Source organism: Eulemur rufifrons, chromosome 12 (genome assembly GCF_041146395.1).
Source record: "Eulemur rufifrons isolate Redbay chromosome 12, OSU_ERuf_1, whole genome shotgun sequence".
NCBI classification, from domain to species: Eukaryota; Metazoa; Chordata; class Mammalia; order Primates; family Lemuridae; genus Eulemur; species Eulemur rufifrons.
In genome coordinates, this window is record NC_090994.1 from 4,405,618 (window position 1) to 4,428,536 (window position 22,919).

The window sequence follows — 22,919 nt, forward strand, 5'->3', positions numbered from 1 at the left end:
TCTTACAAAGAGAATTCATGGTCTCTTTCTACTGAAATGCAAAAACTAGACAAAACTTACAACTACACACACCGACAGCTAAAAATGCATTTTTGTAAATAACGAAAAAAAAAAAGAATCCTCAATTACAAGAAGACAGAAGTGTCACTGCCAGAAATGGCCATGGGAGGGAGAAAGGTGAGAGCTCTCCTGCGGCAGGCAGCCGGGCCAGGGCCCTGGCGGGCGTCTTATCCAGAGGCAGCGTGAGGCTCTCCTCCCCGTGCAGCTTGGTGTGTTAAACAATAAAGCTGCGAAGGAGGCTGGCACTGCAGGATGTACCCGGTGTTTGTCTCTCACCTGTCATATCTTCCGGGGAAGTCTGTAACAAAGAGCTTTGGAAAGGGTCCGTCCCTTAGGGCAAAAAAGCATGGGATGTGTTGCCCTCAAGGCATCTGTAAAAAAGATGGAAATGATCCATCTATACTGGTAGATTGAAAAAATAATAGGAATGTTTCCAACCAGGAAGACTTACAGAACATTCTCTCCTGTAAAATGTGGGGCTATGACTTAGAGTCCTAAAGGGGAAAAAAGGTAACTCTTGGGAAGTGTGGGTATCAGTTTCACTCTGCCCTTCACAGATGAGTTTTTAGAATTTAAAAAGGGATCAGCATGGAATTGCACGCACTCTTGGAGCATCTGTGCTCCAGCTGCTGAACAGAGGCTGCCGGGAGAAGGGAGAACACAGTGGACTCTGTGAGCTGGCTGAGGGGCAAGGAAAAGGCATAGACCCTATGGGAAAGAAGTGTTCTTGCTGGGTTCTTGGGGAAGGGACCATCAGTTCTCTGCATCTTCCAAATGAAAATGAAATTTAAATCCTACTGAAATTCTAATGAAATCTGTCAACACATGTGTGGGGGAAGACTCCCACAGTCTTAGTTACTAAATTATTCCATGCAGTGGCTACAATTAAATACATTTCCCCCCAAGCAATGCAGAATAAATCAGGGCGAGGTGAGAAGGCATGCAGGTATTGCATTTATGAGAGGATGCGTGTGTCAATGTGCCAGAGAGACTCTGGAAGAACCACTCCTTCGGGCACGAGGGCTCCCGCTGCACAGGGGCCGGAGTGGGTGGGGCCTTCCACTGTGCCCTGCGTCCACGGGCCACAGCTGCCCGCTGCCCCTAGTATTTCTCAAACACTGAGTGTGTGTGGTGAATGGTGTAACTTGCTTGTTTGGGTCAGATCCTCCTCTCTTCTTCTACCTTCTCTGCTTCTCTGCCTCCCTCTGAACTTCTTCCCTCCTCCTCCTCCCCATTGCGTACTTGCCAAGTATCCTGTTGTATGACAATAAATCCATGTGGGTGAGTAACGATTTCTCACAAATTCAACAGGACAACTGAATCTTACCACATTCCTTTCAAATTACATGAAAATCTAACTAGACACAGGAGCAGAGTGGAGGGACATTGACTGTTTCCCCTCCCCCACCCCGGACGGCCACACCCAGGAACTGAGTTGTCACACTGTCCCACTGCTCGGTCACCAGCACCACTGCCCAGCTGCTCACCTGCTCGGAGTAGTCGTTCCCGTCGACGTCGTCACTGTTGGAGTGGCCTCCTGGGCTCTGTACATCGATCCCATGACTCTCCAGGATTGCTGCTTCTTCGAAAAAAGCAAATAGATCCCTAAATTATCTGTTACCTTATCATCACGGCCAGAACACTCAATTTACGTGCTCAGGGAAGTAGAATATAATTATTAATAAATAAGAATCTATATTCCTCTACAGTTGTTCCTTTTAAGCTGTAGATGGATGAAATTCAACTGCACGTAGGTCGGGGGAGGCACACATTTGCCATTGTGGGGTCCCTGCTACTATGCATGGTAAGATGGAGATGTTAACTGTTCGGTGCTTCATAAATACTTGCTAAATGGTTAAAAAGCCCTCCTGTCTTGGGGTTCTAATAAAGCGTATGAGAGCTATAATGATGAACAGGAAGTATATTTAGAAATAAAATGCCATTTTAGAAGCACAAAACCAACCCCCCCAATCTCATCAATTTAAGTTTCTTATTTATTTTTGGATACAGTTTTGAATGGGAAAAAAAATCCTTCATTTCTTCCTTTATTAGTTGTATTCATAGTTTCCCTTAGAACACTTCTAGCATTTTCTTCCCCTCCCCACTTTATTAAGGTATAACTGACAAATAAAAATTGTATATATCTATAATGTGATGTTTTGATACATGTACAAATTGTGAAATGACTAAATCAGGAATTCAGATTTCTTTTATTTGAGACAGAATCTCGCTGTGTCGCCTCAGCTGGAGTACAACGATGTCATCATAACTCACAGCAACCTCAAACTCCTGGGCTCAAGTAGTCTTCCTGCCTCAGCCTCCCAAGTAGTTGGGACTACAGGCACACACCACTATGCCCAGCTAATTTTTCTGTTTGTTTTTTTTTTTTTTTCTTATAGTAGAGATGGGATATCACTGTGCCTGGCCCTGGTTTCGTAAATGTTCTTATCTTTGCCTTTTGCTGTGTTGTCTATTAAATCTTTCATTCCAAACTATTAATCAGTTGTTTCTAATATCCAAGAACAAAGAAGCTTAAGGTATCACACTCCCTCTCACAAGACCCTACAGGTATCTATCTTTAATATTCAGTACAGGAGAAATAAATTGCTCAGGGGCCATGTCTAATTTTGTATTCTAGAACTTTAAGAACAATGAGTTTTATAAATAACAGTGTCATTATTATTATAATATAAATAGTGTAAATACTACTATCTTGGGGTTATTAACGATACAATGGGGAAAAATGTAAGAGTGATTCTTGTTAGGCTTAAAAATTAGGATCATACAGACTTGCAGTTTCTAAAACCAAAGTCACTCTTAAGAGAAACACAGTGTTCCTGACCTGCTTCACGAGAAAGCAGCCACGCTGATACATTACCGATATTGGCTCTCCTCTTGATCTCCTTCCGCCTGTTAGCAAACCAATTATATACTTTCAGGGAGGTAACTCGTTCCAGATCTGACAGTTTTTTGCCTGTGAATGCATGCAGTAGAATTTAGATAATCTACATCTGGGATCCAAGAATGAACTAGCTTTAAGAAATAACACTTTTTTTTAAAGTTGCTTTTGATTTGCCAAATTAACAGATGCAAGGGGAGTTTTCTTTAGTATTACCCAGTACCATGTACGTAATTATTATTGAATGAATAAACCCATAAACGAATACACAAGTCGCAATTAGAGAAGCAAACAATATGCTTCAATTCAAAAAGCCAAACACTAAGGATTTCACAAAGTCAGTCGTCTAGATGCCAGATCAAAGTTCACGTGATAGTACCCAGTAGCCTTCATTTGATTAGCTTCATTCTAGAGGAGTAAGTAATTCTTTATCAAGTATCTAGATAACAGAAATTTACTTACATTTTTAAGTCCTTATATTAACTAGTTTCCTGCTGTCTTAAGACAGAGAATATTATGTATGTTTTCTTGACGGCTAAAGGCCACTGTGACCACTCATTATTGTAACTCTGCTGGAAAGCACAGCACAATTCAGGTTGCATTTGTCTTGTTTGAAGTCAAATGGGACTTCTTACGGATAGCACCATCCTTGCCAGTTAGGACCCACCTGTCCCATTCCCTCCTCTCCTGTCCTTTTCTGTTTTTCAGCTTTTAATCCACAGTGGGTGAAGAAACCAGAAAAGTTTGTTAGGACCTTGATGATACAGGGGTAAAATGTTTTCCAGGGAGAGTTCAAATTCCTGCATGGCTTTAGGGCTGGGACTTTTGGCTTGTGTGCAGTAGGGTACAGATTCCTCTCACTTATCTGTCATTGGAGCTGAGTCTGTAGGGTCTAGATTGCCAGAAGTCTGGCTTCTAGCTAAGGGAGAATAAATTACTGTTTAACTGTTCTAAAACAATGCTACTTTTGTATATACCCTTTAAACCAGTTGAAGTGACTGTCCAAGTAGAAATCAGTTGGATCATATTAACTGAAAATGGTTTCTGGTAACAAAATCTATAAAATGTGGAATATTTTAGCACATAGAAGAAAATACATATGAAAGATTTAAGCGGTTCTGTTGACTTGCACAGGAACAACAGGACTTCAAAAGGGTATTTGCCCTAGGTTTTTCCTAGCTAAGCAGAAGTCATCTCAATGTGGGAAGGAGACAGAAACCAAATCCAAAAGGAATTTTTCCCCCAAAAAGGAATACAGAATTATACAATTTACAATTGTTTAAAAAACTATCTTAATCTTTTTACTAACAAAACTTGCTTAAATATTTGAAACTTTAAAATTATTTTGGAATTGATGTATTTCTGCTAAATTATTACAAAGAGAAATCTAGACATTAAAAGATAACAATTTCAAGCTCTCTTATCTCATGGAGCGTCCCCCCCGGAAACTCTCCAGGGTGAGTGTTGGATTTTGAGTACCTGTCTGAACAGGGTAGGGCAGTGACCACCTGCAGAAGGGTGGCACAGACTGAGCCGAGAGCACCAAGCTGAGATGGTCTGACACAGAGTGTCCTAAATGCTGATCTGTAACCGAGAGCTGTGCCACAGAGCAGAGCGGTGCTTGCTGCCTTACCTGGCTTCTGTATAACCGCATTGCAAGCATTTGCAATTTCTTCTCTCTTTGCTTCATCTGGGTATTGATTCTCATTGAAGTAACTGCAGAGGTAACCAATAAAGACACAGAGTTTTTACTTTCTTAAATGTGCTCTCATTAAAACACTACCTCATTAAAAAATGTATTCTTCTTTAAGATGTAACATTCAAGCATCTAGTCCAGGCTGTCCAGTGGAATTTTCTGCAAGAATAGAAATAGTCTCATCTATGCTGTCCAATATGGTAGCCACCATGCAGACATGGTTACTGAGCACTTGAAATGAGGCTAATTTAAGGAATGGAATTTTGATTTTATTTAAGTTTAACTAATTTATTTAAATAGCTACATGTGACTACAGGCTATTGTATGGGACAGCATAGGTGTACAGACTGCTGTGCTTCATTAAAAGGTGCCATTGATATAAAGGTTATTTTTGATTTGTATGAATGATTCAAGTTACAGAGTTATGTTATTTAGGCACTGGTAACAATAGGACTTTTTATTTTTTTTGGTCATATTGTTTGTAATAGCAAAAATTGGAAATTACCCAATTGTCCATCAACAAGAGAACAGAACAAATTGTGGAACATCTATATTTATACACAGCTATTAAAAATAAGTTAGGAAAAAGTAAGTTAGAGCTCCATCCATTGACCTGGAGAGATGTTTATAACATATTTCTAAGTGAGAAAAACAATCTGCAGAATAATATCCATGTGAAAATACTGCTACAGAATTTAAAATTCCTTTGTGTGTGCAAGTTTGCATAGATGAAAGCTGGAAGAGTACACATCAGGCTGTAAATACTGATTACTCGTTGTAGGGGAAGGGACTTAGTGGGAGGAAATTTAAACATTATCTTTGTATTTTTCATATATTAAAGAAGTAGTAGTATATAGTAGTATTATACTTTTGTATTTTTTTTTTTTTTTTTTTTTTTGAGACAAGGTCTTGCTCTGTTGCCCAGGCTAGAGTGCCATGGCATCATCATAGCTCATTGCAACCTCAAACTCCTGGGCTCAAGTGATCCTCCTGCCTCAGCTTCCTGAGTAGTTGGCATGTGCCACCATGCCCAACTAATTTTTATATTTTTTTGTTGAGATGGGGTCTCACTATGTTGCCCATGCTGGTCTTGAACTCCTGGCCTCAAGCAAGTCTCGAGCCTTGGCCTCCCAGAGTGCTGAGATTACAGGCACAAGCCACTGCACCTGGCCCACTCTGGTACTTTAAAAAAAAATTAGGTTTGCTGAACTCATCCTTAGGATCATCAGACCTGCAAAACTGCATGTGGGAATAGAATGTTTATTAGTGCTACTTTTTCTATAACCCATGAGTTTCAAAAAAGAAAATGAATTTTTCATGCTTCGAACCTGGAAACTTTAGATCAGGAAAAGACCCCTTGTCAAATTCCAGTACCTACCATTTCTTCAGGGCCTTCCCTTCCCTCTAATCCCCCCTCTCCTATTCCCCGAGCACTTCCGTCTGCACTGGTGGAACCGCTGTTCTACTGTGAATGAGCACTGAGGGCCCCTAGCCCTTCTTGGGAATCACCCCAAAACCTGACTCCTGACACCTGACTCCTCTCCTCTCACAAATCTTCTCCTCCCCTGAGGGCATGCCTTCACAGCCCTGACTCACTGCAGCTGCCCCCACCTCATCACTTTTTATTTTCTAGAACAGGAGTCATATAGCTGTATCCTCCCAGTCTCGTCAACTACCACCCTCCACCGTGGTCTTCGGCTTTACTTAAGCATCTCTTCCTGCAGGATTTTCACTATCATTTCTGGGACTCCAGTGTTCACATGGAGGATTTCTCCAAGTCACTGCCCTCAGAACTGCTCCACTTCCACATTTCTAATGGCCTTCATCTTTGCTCCACGAACCAGCAGCACGGCTATTGCTTGGAAGCTTGTTAGAATCAGATGCCGCCTCAGACTTACTGAATCAGAATCTGAATTGTAACAAGATCTCCAAGTGACCTGAATGCACGGTAACATCTGGGAGATAGCTCATTTACTCAAAATCAAAAAAAAAAAAAAAAAAAAAAAAAAGATTTTAAGTACCTAATAATATGTGCTTGTCACTGTGGGTGAAGAAAATAATTAAGATAGTTTCTGGGTTCAAGGAGTTCATGATCTACTGAAGAGAGACATAAAAAAATACCCCTGTGGTAAAATGCCATAGGATGCATGGACAGAGCATATGGGAGCACAGCAGCAGGTGTGCTCAGGGTTGTTGGTAGGAGCCTGCAAAGAGGTCACAGAGGAGTGGCGTTCCAGCTGAGTTAGGTTTTGAGGATGGGCAGGAGGTTGCAAGGCAGAGAAGAGGAGGAAGAGCATTTCATACAAAAGGGAAGAGCACGTGCAAAGGCAAAATGGTAGTTAAAAACCTTGAGGATTCTGGGCATAGAGGAGAGTTCAGTGTAGTCAGAACCTGGGGTTCATACTCAGAAATAATGCGATATTAGCTTGCAAAGGTAGGAAGGACCCAGTTTGTGAAAAGCCTTGTCTGTTCTATAACAAGTAAAGATTTCATCCTGAAATAAACAGAGAACTTTAGAGGTTTCCAAGATACACAGAGCTGTACACCATCTGTGCTTTAGAAAGATAACACTTGTTCATCTTCAAAGCTCAACCCTCAGAATTCCACCTCCATGATCTTAAATTCTGAAATTCCCCAATCAACTTTCAGCTTACCTACTTCTCCTCTTCAAAAGAATTTGTTCTTCACTTTCTTTATGATCTCTCATCTCTTAAAAACCTCCACCCCTACCCAAATACCAAAAAATTAAAAAAAACAAACAAACTCCATTTATCTATCCCGCCTCTTTGGGCCTCACTTCTCATTTCTTAGCCTGAACTCCATATGGCATGCCAAATCAATGACATCGTTAGGAGAAACTCGGTTATTTAGCTTTTCTGTCCTTCCACCGTACTTGTCCAGCCAATGTCCTACCTGCAAAAAGCACCTTCCGTTAGTTTTCTTCCATCCTTCTCTCAGGAGACCAAGTACTCCTGGACAAAGTCATGAAGAGGGCCAGCTGGTTTCTCTATAAATCTGTGCTTCCCAACCTTAACTGGGCCTCTCATTTCTGATGGGAATTCTTTCGGTCCTTTCTAACCAACTGTCTTTTGTACCCCATCTTTCATGCCCCACTTACCTGAAACCTTTTCACTCTTAGGTCCCAAGCCCTCAACCCATCACTGTCACTCTTTTTGGCAGATAACCTTGACTGTTCTTTTGCCAGGACAGAGATTATTTAACACGAGTTAATCTTTTTAGCTTCTCAACTTCTACACTTCTCTGAGCCATTACTAATTCATTCCTGTGTCTCATGGCAGAGGAAGATGCATGCATTCACCTCCTCTTCAAGGTCAACTTTTCCACTTTTGTCTTTGATCTCATACTCTGCCCCCCGCCCCTTTTTTAATTTTCCCAACTCTCTCCTTTTTGGTTGCAAGTCCCATCTTTTCCCTGAGCCCATACAATGACCCTGTTTCACTGATTTTATGACACATATTTCTTTCATTATTCTGACCTCTGAAATAAGAATGCAGTTTGTAATTGTTGGTGACTTTACATTAATTATTGCTGTTTCTCCCCCCTCACTGGCACATAAAATGTGCTGTGTCTTGCAATCAAGCCCTTCTCAGATTTGATGGAATATGGTAGTTGCTAAAACCTACAGGTCCTTTATAAGCAATAGCTCTACGGCCAGTACACCTCATGTGACAACATTTCATTCAAATGACTGCAAAGGCTGTGACTGACACTCTGCTCCCTCCAATACCTGATTAATATTCCTAAAACACATCTCTAGTCAGTATCCTGCTCAAAAATTTTCAAAGTTTTATTACAGAAGTGTTCTGAGTCCTCCCCCTAAAGTGTTAGAAATGATCATCTCTGAGGAACGAGAATGCTGGGGGTAGGGTGGGGAAATAGGGAAATATTGGCAGCAATTAAGAGTGATTTTCACATTCTGCTTTATGTACTTCTCTGCTGAATTTCTGAAATGAACATATGCTATTTTTTATAAGTTTCTTTTTACTAAAAGAACTTTTAGGAAACATTAAAATAATTAAAAACTAGTTTAATGATTAATACAATTCTACTTATGTTTGGAAAGTGTATTTGGACCTAGAAAACATTAGGATGTGATTGCTGTTTAGTGACTAACACAATAAAGCCATACTATTTTTGGAAGCTAAATTAGAATGTGCAATTATTCGTGGTATATATGAGTCCTTGTACTGAGTTAAAAAGTTTTAAAATTAATTTTTTAATCTGTATTTTTAGGATCTAACTATGTAAAATAAAGATCAGAGTAAAAAAAAAAAATCTAACTTTTTCCAAATTAAAAGCTCAAGAAAATAAGAATCATTCATTATAGTTTTAATCTCTAAGTCTAGCAACTAATTAATCCTTCCCTCTCTATTAAATACCTATTATTTTTATAATTAAGAAATGTAGGCCTAGTGAAAATATTAATTTTCATTGAAATGTGCTACTACAGCTGGAGGTGTGTACTAAGGACTGTGAGCACCACTTCTTTTTCTATTTCTATAATGTTTCCATGTTTAAAAATTATTAAGTTTGAAATGTAATGATTACATTTTTCACTGCAAAGCTCTGAAAACATTTTTGCGAGGACAGATACAGAATATTGATGTAAATGGAAGAGTTTTTAGGAAAGATAAAGGTAGGCTGAGAAATAAAATAGTCAACCACTGTGTATTATTACATGACTGTGAATAAGGTACCGTACTTGAGGAGTATGCTTAAGTTCAAAATATGGGCCCTGATCTTAAACGTCTATGGTTTAGCTGAGGAGGAAAATATAAAAAATTAAATACAAAGAGTCAGAACAACAAACAGTAACATAATTATGACAAGCCAGAATGCACCAGGCTGCTAATTAAGTATATAAACAGTATGTTAAGTAAATTCAGAAGATCAAGATATTTGTAAAGACTGGGCTGATCTGGGAAAGCTCACTGAACTGGGCAGGCTTCTGAGGGATGCAGAGGCTCCGGGTATTGGAGAGGAAAGGGCAACTTTAACAGTAAAGACAGAAAGGCATAAAACCCAAGATATATTTGGAAAACGAAAGGCAACTAGTCACGCGATCTGATCAGACTATAGGGATTGTACATAGGATCATACCCTGGTTTTCCTGGGATAATGCTATTATCTTGGGTTACTAACAAACCCATCTTATGCCCCCAAAGTATTCCATTGTGGACAGTAAATTATGTGGCCACTCTAGGACCACATCACATCATGGACTTAACCTGAATTTAATGTCAACTAAAATTCCAAGTCCTTTATCATATGTGCTCTGTGAAAGAGGTAATTGCTCAGAAAAAAGGAAGCATCAAAGAGGAAAATAACTACAGCTTCTATCTAACTACTACCAAAAGGTGGTATCTAAGCCCAAGAAATCTGGCTGGCACATAGTAGATGCTCAAAAAGTTATCTGTGATCAACAAATGGTTGAATAAATCAATACCTTAGGGAATAAATGAATGAAAAAAGGAAACAAAGGTAAAAGCAAAACAGTGGTTTCAGTTAAGGCTTTTGGTGAAACCAAGCAAATCTCTTTCAGGAGAAAGACAGTTGGGATCTTATCATACTGTACACTACCTTCTCCAGCTATATTCAGTGAGTGGTTTTAGCTTAAGATATAGGTAAATACAGTTACATTAGTATCGTGTTTATTTTCAAACTATAAATAACCAAAATGGACTACCATGAAGTTGGAAAATAGGTTTAATGACTTTAATGACATAATTATCCATTTTAATCACTCAAAACTGTTAAGTCCTAGTTTATGCCAGGATACTGGCTAAATGGTGGCAAAGATGAACCAGACAAAGCTCCCCAGTGTAGTCACCAGGAGATACAGGTATTTCACATGAAGTACTGCAAAAGGAACTGTATTAGTTGTATGAATACAGTACTGTGGTAGCAGAGAGGAATGGATATTTGTGCAGGGTCTTGAAGCAAGAGCAAGGGTTTTGGGGGCAGAGAGGGTGGGTTCAGTGAAACAGTGCAAGGTGGGGGAAACGTGTACAAAACAATGAAGTCCTGAAAGAGCTTAGAATGTTCCAAGAATGGGAAAGAAGTTTAGTGTGGCTGGAATATATAGTGCATCAGAAGGGATAGTTGGGGAGCAAACTAGAGGAAAAAGGTTGGGTTTATTAGATTTTTAAAAGTATGGAGTTAACTTTTTAGGCAACTGGGAGCCATAATTTAAAGCGAGGGTATTCTGTGATCAAACTTGTTTTTGTAGGGCACATCTCTGGTGACACTAGAGGAAGATACTGTTAGGCAGCAGCGGCGACGGCTGAGCAGAGGGCCTGAAGTAGGCCTAGAGACAGAAAGGGAACATGAGAGCCAAGAAACACTTTGGAATGGTAGGTAACAAAACGCATTTAAGGCAGCCCTAGGAATGGTAACACACTATTTATTATTCACCTTCCAGCATTTTAGATTATTCTGAAGGAACAAATATTTCTACTGTTACCAGGTAGATAAATTATAGGAGAACTTGGCTGTTGGACTCTAAAAGGGACCTGTTTCTGAAATGTACCTCTGGAGCTCAAAACATACTTCTATTCCATATAAGAATGTTTATAGCCCTAGACATTTTCTAAGACAAAAAAAGGAAAGAAATGTAAATAGAAATCTACAGGTAGCAATAAAAAAGTGATAAAATAAATCCTAAATGCACCACACTTTTACAGACAAAGGACACTGTCAGCTGAGTGATCAGTGAATATCTTCACAGAGAGAAACCAAATGATCTTTTTTTTTTGCCGGACAATGACAGCAAAGAATTAAAATGAAAAGTGGCAAAATAATTTACATGAGATGAGAAACCATAAGCTGGTGACAAATGGAAATGTCCTTGAAGCACTTTCATTTCAGTAACACTGAACTCTATAAAAACTGCGGCCAGAGAACCCCTCCTTTTGCGTCTTGGTGAGCATATAGAAAAGACCGAGACTGATTCTAAGCAGGGATAATGCCATTTGAATGAACATTTGCTTCTGTGCCCGTGAACTATCTCTTTCGAAGACATATTTAAACCTCACCATTGCCAGACATTTCCCACTACCTACAATTCAGTGTGTATCTCTTCATCACTAAGTAAAATTACCGGGCAGTGGGCAGGGAAAAGGCTGCTTTTAGAAGAAAGCTTATTCTTTCAGGAATAAGCAAAGAGGATGACATTACACTAACATAATCTGGAACCTAATCATCTCATCTCCTATTTAAGAGCATCCAATGTGCTAAATGATCTTTAGCAACAAACAAAATGATTCAAAATTTTCTTTTTTTGTTTTTAAACAAAAGGGTGAAGGCAGAGATGAAAAAAACGAGAAAACTTTCTCTAAGGCAAGCAACCATCTTTCATTAATCCATAAAGGCCCAGGGAGCACCCTCAGTTTATTTGCAGACCAGAACAGTGATATTTTATCTATGCAAAGATGTCAAAGCCCCTCTAATATTACACAAACCATACCTTAAAATACTCTTGTGAAACAGTCGGGGCCAGAGAGAAATAAGAAGGGCAGAGCTAGAAACCAGCTATCACACGACCCTTCATCATTTAATCTGACTTTAGGACAACTAGGGACCTTGAAGATTATTTACTGATCAACTTCCTCATTTGAGAAATGAGACAGTGACAAGCTCAGTTCCCCAAGGTTAGGGAGCTGACTAGGATCAGAGCCAAACCGCTTGACTTCCAGTCCCACGTGCTCTCCACTACTGCTTGCTAGGGAAGTTGCTGGGTACAGGAAGTTGAATAGTGTCCCCACCAAAATTCACATCCACTGGAACCCTCCGACTGTGGCCTTTTTGAGAAAAGGGTACTTGTGGATATAATTATGGCAAGGATGAAGATGACACTGGGCCCCAAATCCAATGAGAGTACCCTTCTAAGAGACAGAAAACAACACACGAACGGAGAGGAAGGCTGTGTGGAGATGGAAGCAGACACTGCAGAGATGTCATCTACAAGCCAGGGAACACCAGGACTGCCAGCAACCGCCAGAAGCAGGAGAGAGGCTTTCTCCCGCAAAGCCTCCAGAAGGAACCAACCCTGCGGACACCCTGGTTTCAGGTTCCCAGCCCCCTGAACCATGAGAGAATAAACTGGTTGTTTTAAGCTACTCAGTATGTGGCAGTTTCTTACGTCAGCCCTACTAGGAAACTAATACACTGAGTAAACATAACTAGTACAAAAAAGAATGGGAGGTCTTAAGAGACAATGTGATTAAACTTTGATGGACTTTATTTCACTTTACAAATACACCTGGCAAGTAGACTGGAATGAGCAGATATTTCTTTCAGTTAGTCAGCTGAATAAGGCTTCTGTATTATCTAGAAGTTGGGTCAAATATTGAAATATTCTAACTTCAGTTCTTTTTCCTTCTGTAATCTACCCACCTTTTCAATGCTTAACATTGTTTTTCATTCAAGTTTTCCCATTTCAAAGCTATATTGCAATTTTTAGATTGGCTGCTTCTTGATAATCAATGGGGCTTAGAAATAGTTTTATTCAGCAATTATTGCAGTAAAATTAAAAATAGTACAGTGTTGATTTTTTAAAATCTTAGAAAACAGCCGGGCAAAATGGCTCCACATGCTATCCCAGCAACTCGGGAGGCTGAGGTGGGAACACTGCTTGAGGCCATGAGTGCAAGACTAGCCTGGGCAACATACCAAGACTCGTCTCTACAAAAATTTAAAAAAGAAAATTAGCTGGGTGTGGTGGCCCATGCCCGTAGTCCCAGCTACTTAAGAGGCTGAGGCAAGAGGATGGCTTGAGCCCAGGAGTTTGAGGTTACAATGAGCTATGATCACACCACTCCAGCCTGGGTGACAGAATGAGACCCTGTCACTAAAAAACTTTTAAATGATATCCCTTTTTATATTTAACCCTGATAGATTTGGTTCATAAGATGAGGATCTACTTTCGGTCTTATTTTCCACATAGCCATGTTTCCCTTTCTCCTTGGATTTAAGATTCTTTTTTGCATCTAAGTTATTTTATATTCCTTTTTCCTAAGAAATGTTTCTAAAATAGTGAATGTAAACATGCGTTCTATAATCATAATTTTTCTCATATCTTCATCTTTCCTATTTCACTAAAGTAGATTGCTGTGGAGAGATCTCTCTATCCTTGTTTACAGAGTTTACACAAACCTTGTAATCATTAAAAGCAAAGCAGGCCGGGTGTGGTGGCTCACGCCTGTAATCCTGGCACTCTGGGAGGCCGAGGCGTGAGGATGGCTTGAGCTCAGGAGTTCAAGACCAGCCTGAGCAAGAGTGAGACCCCGTTTCTACTAAAAATAGAAAAAAATTAGTTGGGTGTTGTGGTGCATGCCTGTAGTTCCAGCTACTCAGGAGACTGAGGCAGGAGGATCGCTTGAGCCTAGGAGTTTGAGGTTGCTGTGAGTTATAGCTATGGTGACGCCACTGGACTCTAGCTGGAGCAACAGAGCAAGACTCTCTCAAAGAAAAAAAAAAAGGCAAAGCAATATGTTACTTCCCTTTTGGTTAACTTAAAGTTTACTCTTTATGGTTTATTAACTTAATGAATATTAATAAATATCAATAATCTTTGTTGTGTTTCAGAAATATCTATCTGTACTTAGTTTTTTAAGATTTTTTTTTTAAGAGACAGAGTCTTGCTCCATTGTCCAGGCTATTGGAGTGCAGTGGCATGATGATAACTTTACACAAATTAAACACACAAATTTTTTCTTCTCTTTTTTCTTACTAAGAGTGGTAGAAGTCAACAATATGATTTCAATGTTTGCCTGGAAAAAAAACAGATGAAAATGGGTAATAACATTTTGAACATAAATAGTAATGAATGTACCCTGTCAAATATTATAAAATTATAAAATCCTAATAATCAAAACTTTGGTTTAAGAATTGATGATCAGTAGAACCAACAAATAAAATAACCTTAGATGCAAGAAAGAATCTTAAATCCAAGGAGGAAGGGAAACATGGCTATGTGGAAAATAAGACCAAAAGTAGATCCTCATCTTATGAACCAAATATATCAGGGTTAAATGTAAAAGTAAAATCATTAAAAAACAAAAACTAGAGAAAAACATCTGAATGAGGAAGCATAAGTGATACAGGCAGTAACATAAGAATAAAGCACTGGATTTATCTACATTTAAATGAAAAAATAAATGCAAATATACAGCATAAAGCGTTAATAAAAGTCACTCTATAAGGAGTTAATGTGTAAGTCAATAAGAAATATGATTACACAGTAGAAAAATGGGTGAAAGAAAAGAACTCCAGACGTATGAGAGATTAATAAACATGTAAAAATGTTTAGCCTCACTAGTAATCAAAGAAGTTAACGTATCCTTGTTTACAAAGTTTACACAAACTTTGTAATTGTTAAAAGTGAAGCAGGCCGGGTGCAGTGGCTCATAAAATGAAACACTGCTTTTCACCCACAAAGCAAGTTGATTTTCACTCACCAAAAGGACGATTACGACAGGCATGCAAAGGCAGGCTGTGGCGACCCGAGCAGTCATTCTCAAGGCCACTGTTAATATGTGGACAAATCCAGCTTGGTGGGGTAAGGAGGTGGGGTAAGGTGGGGTAAAGAGGCCAAATGTATCATTATTCGTAAGACAAAAGGTAAGTACAAAGGTATTCATGTCAGTAATATTTAATAGGGCAAAATGGAGAAGATTTAAATGTCCAATAAAGTAGTAATGGCTAAATAAATTATGATATAGCCCTTTGAAGAAGAAAGAAGGGGCTATTAAAAATATCACATTTCAAAGAGTACTTAATGACATGGGAAAATGTCAGTGAAGAAAAGCAAGTTATAAAACCATATATAACAGTTATCCTAATTATGCTTTTATATATAGAGAGAGAGAGAGAGAGAGAGAGAAAGAGACCCTAAATGTAAATGTACCAAAATATTTCAGTAGTCATTTGTAAATGAAAATAATACTATTTTCTTCTTTATATCCTGTGTGTTCTAAATAGTTTACAATGTATTAGTGTTAATTTTCTAATAAAAAATGTTACCTAAAATAACAATAAATTGGATTATATATTACAAAACCCTACCTCTGATTAATCTGAAAACTGCTTTCCAAAATACTTCCTTCTCTTTCACCATACCTCTATTTGTCTATAAACTGGCACCATAATCAGGAAGCTAGGACCTGAATTAGAGATACAGTTGCCAACCCAAATGTCCAACCACAGGTCACTGGGTAATAAATTATAGTATATGCTTAAGATGGACTTAGTCAATAAAAATCACGTTTTCAAAGATCATATAAATGATATTAAGTACAAAACTACATAGCCAGTATAATTCTCTTGTTTAAAAAGATATACAGATATATACATTACACATGGAAAAAAGACTAAAAAGAAATATACCCAATGTTAACAATGATTATCTCTGGGTGTTAGTATTAAGAGGTATTTTAACTTCCTTCTTTATATTTTCTTGTATTTCCCCCTATTTTATATATTAAGCACATGCTAATTTTATAATTTAAAGAGGCATTGTTTAAAAATAAAGTTTGCCATCTGAAAGTGTGAGCAAAATGGAATTGTATAAAATTATTCTTAAATAATAACTTTCTTAGCTTATCATAACGCCTTTTAGCAACAAGCCAATGTACATTTTAAAAGTTTGTTTTGCAAACACACTATAGTACAACAAACAAAAGATGTTCTATACCAGCGGTCCCCAACCTTTTTGGCACCAGGGACCCTTTTCATGGAAAACAATTTTTCCACAGACTGGGGCTGGGGTGGGGTGTGGAGCTCAGGCAGTGATGGCCCATTTCCTACAGGCCGCCGACCTGTACCGGGCCACAGCCTGGGGGTTGGGGACCGCAGTTCTAATGTATTTTTTACAGATGAGTTCATTTTTAATTCTACAGACTTACTAAAATAAATAATGGCTCTCTCCACATCAGCCTTTCAGAAGGTGTGAGTATAAGGAAAACCTAAAATACAAATGAGTTCTATTACAGAAGAAGCTGTAAGTTTTCATGACTTTGCGGCATCTTAAAGTTTTAATATAGAATAGCCTGTGAAAAGAGAAGAGAGTTTTAAGAGGAAAAATTAGTACTTGGCTTATGAACAGATTAAAGGATTCAGATATGAAAAGGTGAATTTTTGAACCCTAATTCATAAATGCATATGGAATTCCATAACACAGCTGACTACACATGGATTTAGATATACCACAGAGTAGATCCTGACACAAAAGCAAAGACCTTTAAACTTAAAGCCTCTGTATTTTGCAGGTGTGGACAAGAACTTCACAGAGGAGGAGCCAGAGAGAACCGACTTGTTCAAGGTCACATGACCTGCCACTCAGGTGTCCTGATTCAGTTCATTGGCTCAATTTCAGCTAAGACATGGAATTGTTTCAGACGTCATTTAAGATATGTAATGCAAATCTCTGTACCAATGAATCATCTAGACCAAGCTCCTGTAAATTTCACAAGAGTTCCTGGAAGCAAAGATGGGACAGCATTGGTAAGAAACCCATGACAGCCCTAGGACCACAGCTACATCTCATCTGAGGGCTTCTCCTCCTTGGGAAAGAAAATTTAATTGCTCTGGAGACAACCATAACACTGACCTACCTTTTTCCCCAAGTAGAGGAGAGTTAAATAAACCCTGGGACTTCTCACTTGAAATACGACGTCAATACACCTTAAAAGTCTATGTCTACAGTGCAGTTAACCTATTGTAGAAGAGTTACTACTTCCTCAGACACTAGCAGAGAACAAAGCTTCCAAATCGTTATCAGGATAGGAAGATGCCTTTTTTTACTTGTTCAAGAAAAGAAAAATCCATACGTGAGAATAAGAATTATGGACACCACGTATGAAATGTGCCCTAATGAAGTTTTCATCTCCCAAGGCTGTTCACTGCAAAGATTCTATGTTTAAATGTTTTATTTACTTGCAGCACGCTAATTGCTACTTGATCCTACTTGTTTTCTGATAAATACGTGTCAAAGATAGGACTGGATTTAGGAGCTGAGTTTTTAGTATACTTTATCCTATCACTGAGCCTTAGAAACACAAGCTATCACCTGTCCAATAACATGCAGCCCTAAGTGAAGCACCATATTAAAGATTTGATGTGAGTTTTATTACTACGTGACATCGGTTTTCACCTTTAATCATAAGTCTATGAAGACTATGAAAAGAATAGAGACAATTTTTTGGAGTTAGACAAAAACAGTAAAACTGACAAATTCTAATCATGAAGAAAAACAACTGAAAACCAGTATTTCCTTTAAAACATGTCTTTTGACTGAATATCACGGAATTTGCCAAATATTTGTTCAACCTTCCATTTTAATAATGAAAGAAAAAAACATGTACAAGAGGACAGTGTTTGGTTTTGCTGATATATGGATGTCCTAGTTTCCTAACAAAACTACCAAATGTGGGTGATAACTAAGTTTGTACCAGTGGGTACTGTGGTACATTGGAAAATAACTATCTACTGGTTCACAAACTCTGTCAGGCATTGCTGTCGGTTGCTCCTTGCTGCATTTGCCTCCCCTTTACCTGGGTAGCAGGTGCATCTTCCTCTCTCGGTTTTGTCAGCCTTAGGTGTTAGGAAGGTTAATAAAAGAGATTTGTAAGGTCATCTGGAACTAAGTTTCTTACTCTTGACATACAAGGTGTCCAGAGGCAGGGAGCCTATTTTTATTTATAAAATGCTGGTGACTATTTAAATATCTGTCAATTAAAAAAACAAGTAAATAAATACAAAGTCCTGAATTATAAACTGGCCACTTACAAACCTGACACTATTGAACAACAATTTATGACAATGGAAGATCAACAGAACAGGATTGAGAAGGATCAATCCATCGTCTCCCTGCATGGTTTTTCTTATGATCAGTACTGTGTTTCTGTAAAATGACTACCTCTTGCTAAAAGGGATACTGTGTGTATTAAAAGTGAAAACTGGTTCTCCTAGGGACTAATCCAAATTCTTGATCTCAACAAGTATTAATAGCAAACTAAATGCAGACAACAGCATAGATTCTTCTAAGAATCAGAGGTGCACTGGTCCGGGATTATCCTGATACTTCCCTGAAAGCAGGGAATACTTTGTACATAGGAGTCCTTATTACTTTTTCTTAAATCTACCTTTTTACATCCTGTGTCTTGGGTTTGCTGCTGTTTTTAGTGGGAGTCATTCAAACTACCAGGATACAGACAAATGAGTCTGAAATCACCTCTTAAAAAGCCAAATTAATTCTGGTAACATCTGACCAAAAATATGCTACTTACATTAATATTGTCAGAGCTGAAAAGTTAACTTAACAATTGTATACAAGTTAAATAAACTCCTTCACAGTGACACTACAGAGCAAAGGTATTTTGATGACAAACCCAGTAAGATAATGATAATTATATTACATGATAGTCTCAAGATGGTTAGAACCATAGCTTAGTCTTGGCCTTCTGATTTAATGGATGACATGTCAAAGTAGGAACCAATAAAACAGAATATTTGGATGAGGCACTATTGTGCTTTCTATGGTACACAGGTTTTCAAAGTATTTCAAAGTGTTTTCAAAGACCACTTTTAGATAACTCATACCACTAAAATGACACAGTCCACTTGAGCTTCCTCACCCAAAGTTGGATGATGTTTACCCATAAGTTTGTATCCTACCAATTGACATCTTCAAACATCATACACATATGCAAACCCTTGTACATGTTGTGAATGTTTAAGTATAACAATAATGACTTCTTAATGTACTATTATAAAGGCCAAAACCAGATTTGTCTTGTTAATTACTGTATCCCCTAGTGTCTATCATGATTGGTACAAAGTAGAAGCTCAATAAACATTTGAGTTTTATAAAAAGCTCACTAGTTTTCCATCAACATTTTCCAGTTAGTCTATACTTTGATTACCTCAGTATTAATATTTATAATACCTATAATTCTGCCTCTGGGATGAATCATATACTTCACTGGTGACTCACTACACACAATACCTAACTATGCTTCATTTCTTTATAAACTGTGGCCACAAGAACAGTATAAGGGAACATGGGGTCTCTTTTGTCCTGTTTAATTGGCTCAGGGACTAGAGAAATAAGGGCTACATTGTTTGTAAAAAATGAAACTGCTGGCAAAGCATCTATATGAGGACAGGGAAAACTTCTAATCTGCCTCAAAAACATGATAATTTCTCTTTCAGCTATTTCTGTTTGACCAAAAAGGAACCAGGAAGTATAATTTGCCAATTTTAAAATGCATTTAAGGACAGTTCATCTTCTTACTGGCTATGAGAAATGGGTTGGGATAACTTTACCTGTCAATAAGTGGGAAAGTTTTGTTGTTTTTTCCTCAAATAGTCTAATGGATTGAAATGAGGTCATGTCCAGGCTCCTGCTGTCTCATATAAATGTTACGAACTTCCTTCTATTTGCAGAGATACAGGAGGTGGAGTTCATTATGTTCTACTCAAGTCATTCCATAAGGAGGATGAAAGAGGATAAACTCTTTAAAATTCAACTTCCAGCATCCATTAATTCCAAAATTTATAGTGTATTCTTCCAGCATTTTCTATACTAGGACAGCAATGACATCAGAAGAGGAGGGAAGAAAGGCCAGCTTGCAGGGGTTGCAGTGAAGGCAAAACAACCTGAGGGAGGGGGAGAGGGCATATGTTTTAGGTCTTCATCTATTACAGACCGGGACAAACACTACATTTTAGGACTCAAATCTCCCACAAAATGGTTTTTATGGGTGAAAAGAGTACAATGATCAGGCTAAGGAAAAGCACACATCGAAGCCTGCAGAAGTAATTTTTCTGCTGCTGTTGAGTCATTTTGATTGGGTCTTTTCATCTTTTAATTATTATTTATCAGTGAATTGATCTGAACGCATTACAACTTTAATAACATTAAAAAAAGTAATGTACTGTTCTATCTCCCACCCTGAGTCTAACATGTCTGGTGGGGGAAAGAAGGGGATAGTGTTTTCTAATTTTGTTCAAGTTGTAGGGTCTTCTTAAATATTCAATTCAGTCAAGTTCAAGGAATACTTAGTAATATCAGACTTCAGTGCAAGCTTAGTGTTACCAAACCAGAGCACATAAACTACACCACTGAAATACCAAGTAAAATTTACTTAGCAGATGGTGAAATAATTCATTCTGGCAAAGATATTACCTAAATTTTCATACTAACAATGTACCTGTATATTAGAGGTCAGTAAAAAAAAAAAAAAAAAAAAAAAAAAAATACCCTGCATTTTATAATTTTTGTAATAATCTACCTTTATAAAACAAATCAGCAGGAAAAAGATGGATCAAAAGATTTTTTTTTCTAATTCAAAATGGCTGGAATTTCAAGATATTTCCTTGAACATGCTGAAAAAAGAATATTATTTAGGCTCTTATCTTTAAAAAAGAAGGCAGGAAAGATTTTTCAAAAGTTTGAATTTTTAAATTCCCAGGATGTTTTACAAATATTAACACAAAATCTACCCCCATATAAAAGATAATTTGAGTCCTTGGCATAAAAGAGCTATTATCTCTGTTTCATATATGGGAGGAAAATGGCACAAACAACCTAGAAAATGAATTAAGAAAAAAATTTTTTTCCCCATTATAAAGAGAACATATTTCAGCATGGATACAAAAAAGAATGCTCTGAGAAAGACAAATGTGGGAAATGTGGCAATACAAGGCCATTCCCCAATCCTACTCTGCCGGACTTGTTTCGGGCCTGACTGGCACATACTCAGCGACCTCTGTTTTCAAGCCTCTGTGCCTTTGCACACACTGTTCCCTCTGCCAGCTGTGCCGTTCTTCCTCTTCTCAAACCATCAAAAGTATAAGAAACGCTACAGCATATACTTCAGTTTTATATTATGATCAACTAAGCAACTAAGAACAGAGGTGGAGGATAGAGGGCATGCTTAAAAGAAAAGAAAGAGTGTGAGAGCAAAGAAAGAATGGATAGAAGTTCTCCTGGCAAACCAAAGAACAGAAGGTAAGGAAGAGGCAGACATAGAAAGGTGTTTAGGAAGGAAAAAGAAAGAACAAGGAGGCCAGAGAGAAACAGATGAATAAACACAGAAGAGAAGAAATTTGGAGTTAAATAAAATAAGGACTTTTGTCTTACTCATCTTTGTATCATAATTCTGAACATAAAGCTTAGCACACAGACATTCAATAAATGTTTATTAAATAAAAATTAAGGAAGATAAAGGGCTGAGGAGTTCAATAAATAGGCTTTTTAAAAAAATCATATTTTATGGTTCACATGACTGTGGTTTCAAAATAAGCAACTTAATCTCATTTCTTCTGTGAATTTAAACAAGTTAAACAGCCTCTTGACCTAAATAACAAACTGTTTGAACTAGGTGATCTTTAGGATCCCTTCCTCATTCTCTGCAGTAATGATGACCAAATACAGGTAAATGAAATCAAAATTCTTAGCTTAAACCTAGGCTGCTTAAAATGAATCAGTGGTCAGTAGATGCAATTTATATTTTTTTGTACAACAAAGGCAAATCAGTCCCTTTATTGTTGCTATCCAAAGAAACATCTGGACAAGTCTCAATTTCTCAGAAAAGCAATATTAAGAAACTATTTATGAGCATTTCTGGTCTATTTTTTTTTTCTGGTTAGGTGTAATCTTACTGAAATGAGACGGGTCTCTAAACTCCCTGGATTTCTGTATAATATGAGTGATACCAATATTAGAACGTACAAAACAAAAAAGGATCCAAACAAAATAACATCACAACAACAATACTAAAACAAACCAAGGACACTGTTAAGGAAGGAAAAGGTGATTATTTTTGCATTTTACAAAGTAACAGGATTCTCAAGAGGTAAAGCGTTTTTGTTTTGTTTTTAAAGGAGACAAAACCCTACTAGAAGTACAAGCAGTTATTTCTCCACTTTCATAACTAAGAAAATTTGAAATTACATAAAGCAAACAAGAAGAAAAAAATATATTAAGAGAAAATGGGCTTCGTGAAATGAGAGAAATGGAGAGGATTTCCTGGGTAAATATTTTTAATTTCACAGTGATAATTAAAGATAATAAAAAAACACAGAAGAAACTGTTCTTTTACAGTCATCTGAAGCTTGAATCTGTGATACTCTTTTGTCTTTTATTTTCACATACAAAACTACATATCACATATCATATCATCATAATTCAGCATAATTCAGAGTCAGAGGACTACGAAAAGAAATGTTCTCTGCAGGTCA

The 22,919-nt window shown here is 37.8% G+C and overlaps 1 protein-coding gene across 17 annotated transcripts in view; it reads right to left on the bottom strand.

The window, feature by feature from the left end:
- Positions 1–22,919, bottom strand: part of HMBOX1 (homeobox containing 1) — a 117,951-nt gene that overhangs the window by 2,660 nt on the left and 92,372 nt on the right. For 3 of the 17 annotated variants that reach the window (XM_069484808.1, XM_069484809.1, XM_069484810.1), the window contains 3 exons: positions 4,593–4,675; positions 2,939–3,034; positions 1,548–1,642 (listed from right to left, as the gene is read on the bottom strand). In XM_069484808.1, the coding sequence (XP_069340909.1) occupies positions 1,548–1,642; positions 2,939–3,034; positions 4,593–4,675 (274 nt within the window). Of the gene's footprint in view, positions 1–336; positions 391–907; positions 1,315–1,547; positions 1,643–2,938; positions 3,035–4,592; positions 4,676–22,919 lie in introns of those variants that run through there. The other 14 variants (XM_069484818.1, XM_069484819.1, XM_069484804.1 and 11 more) reach the window with 10 other exon arrangements.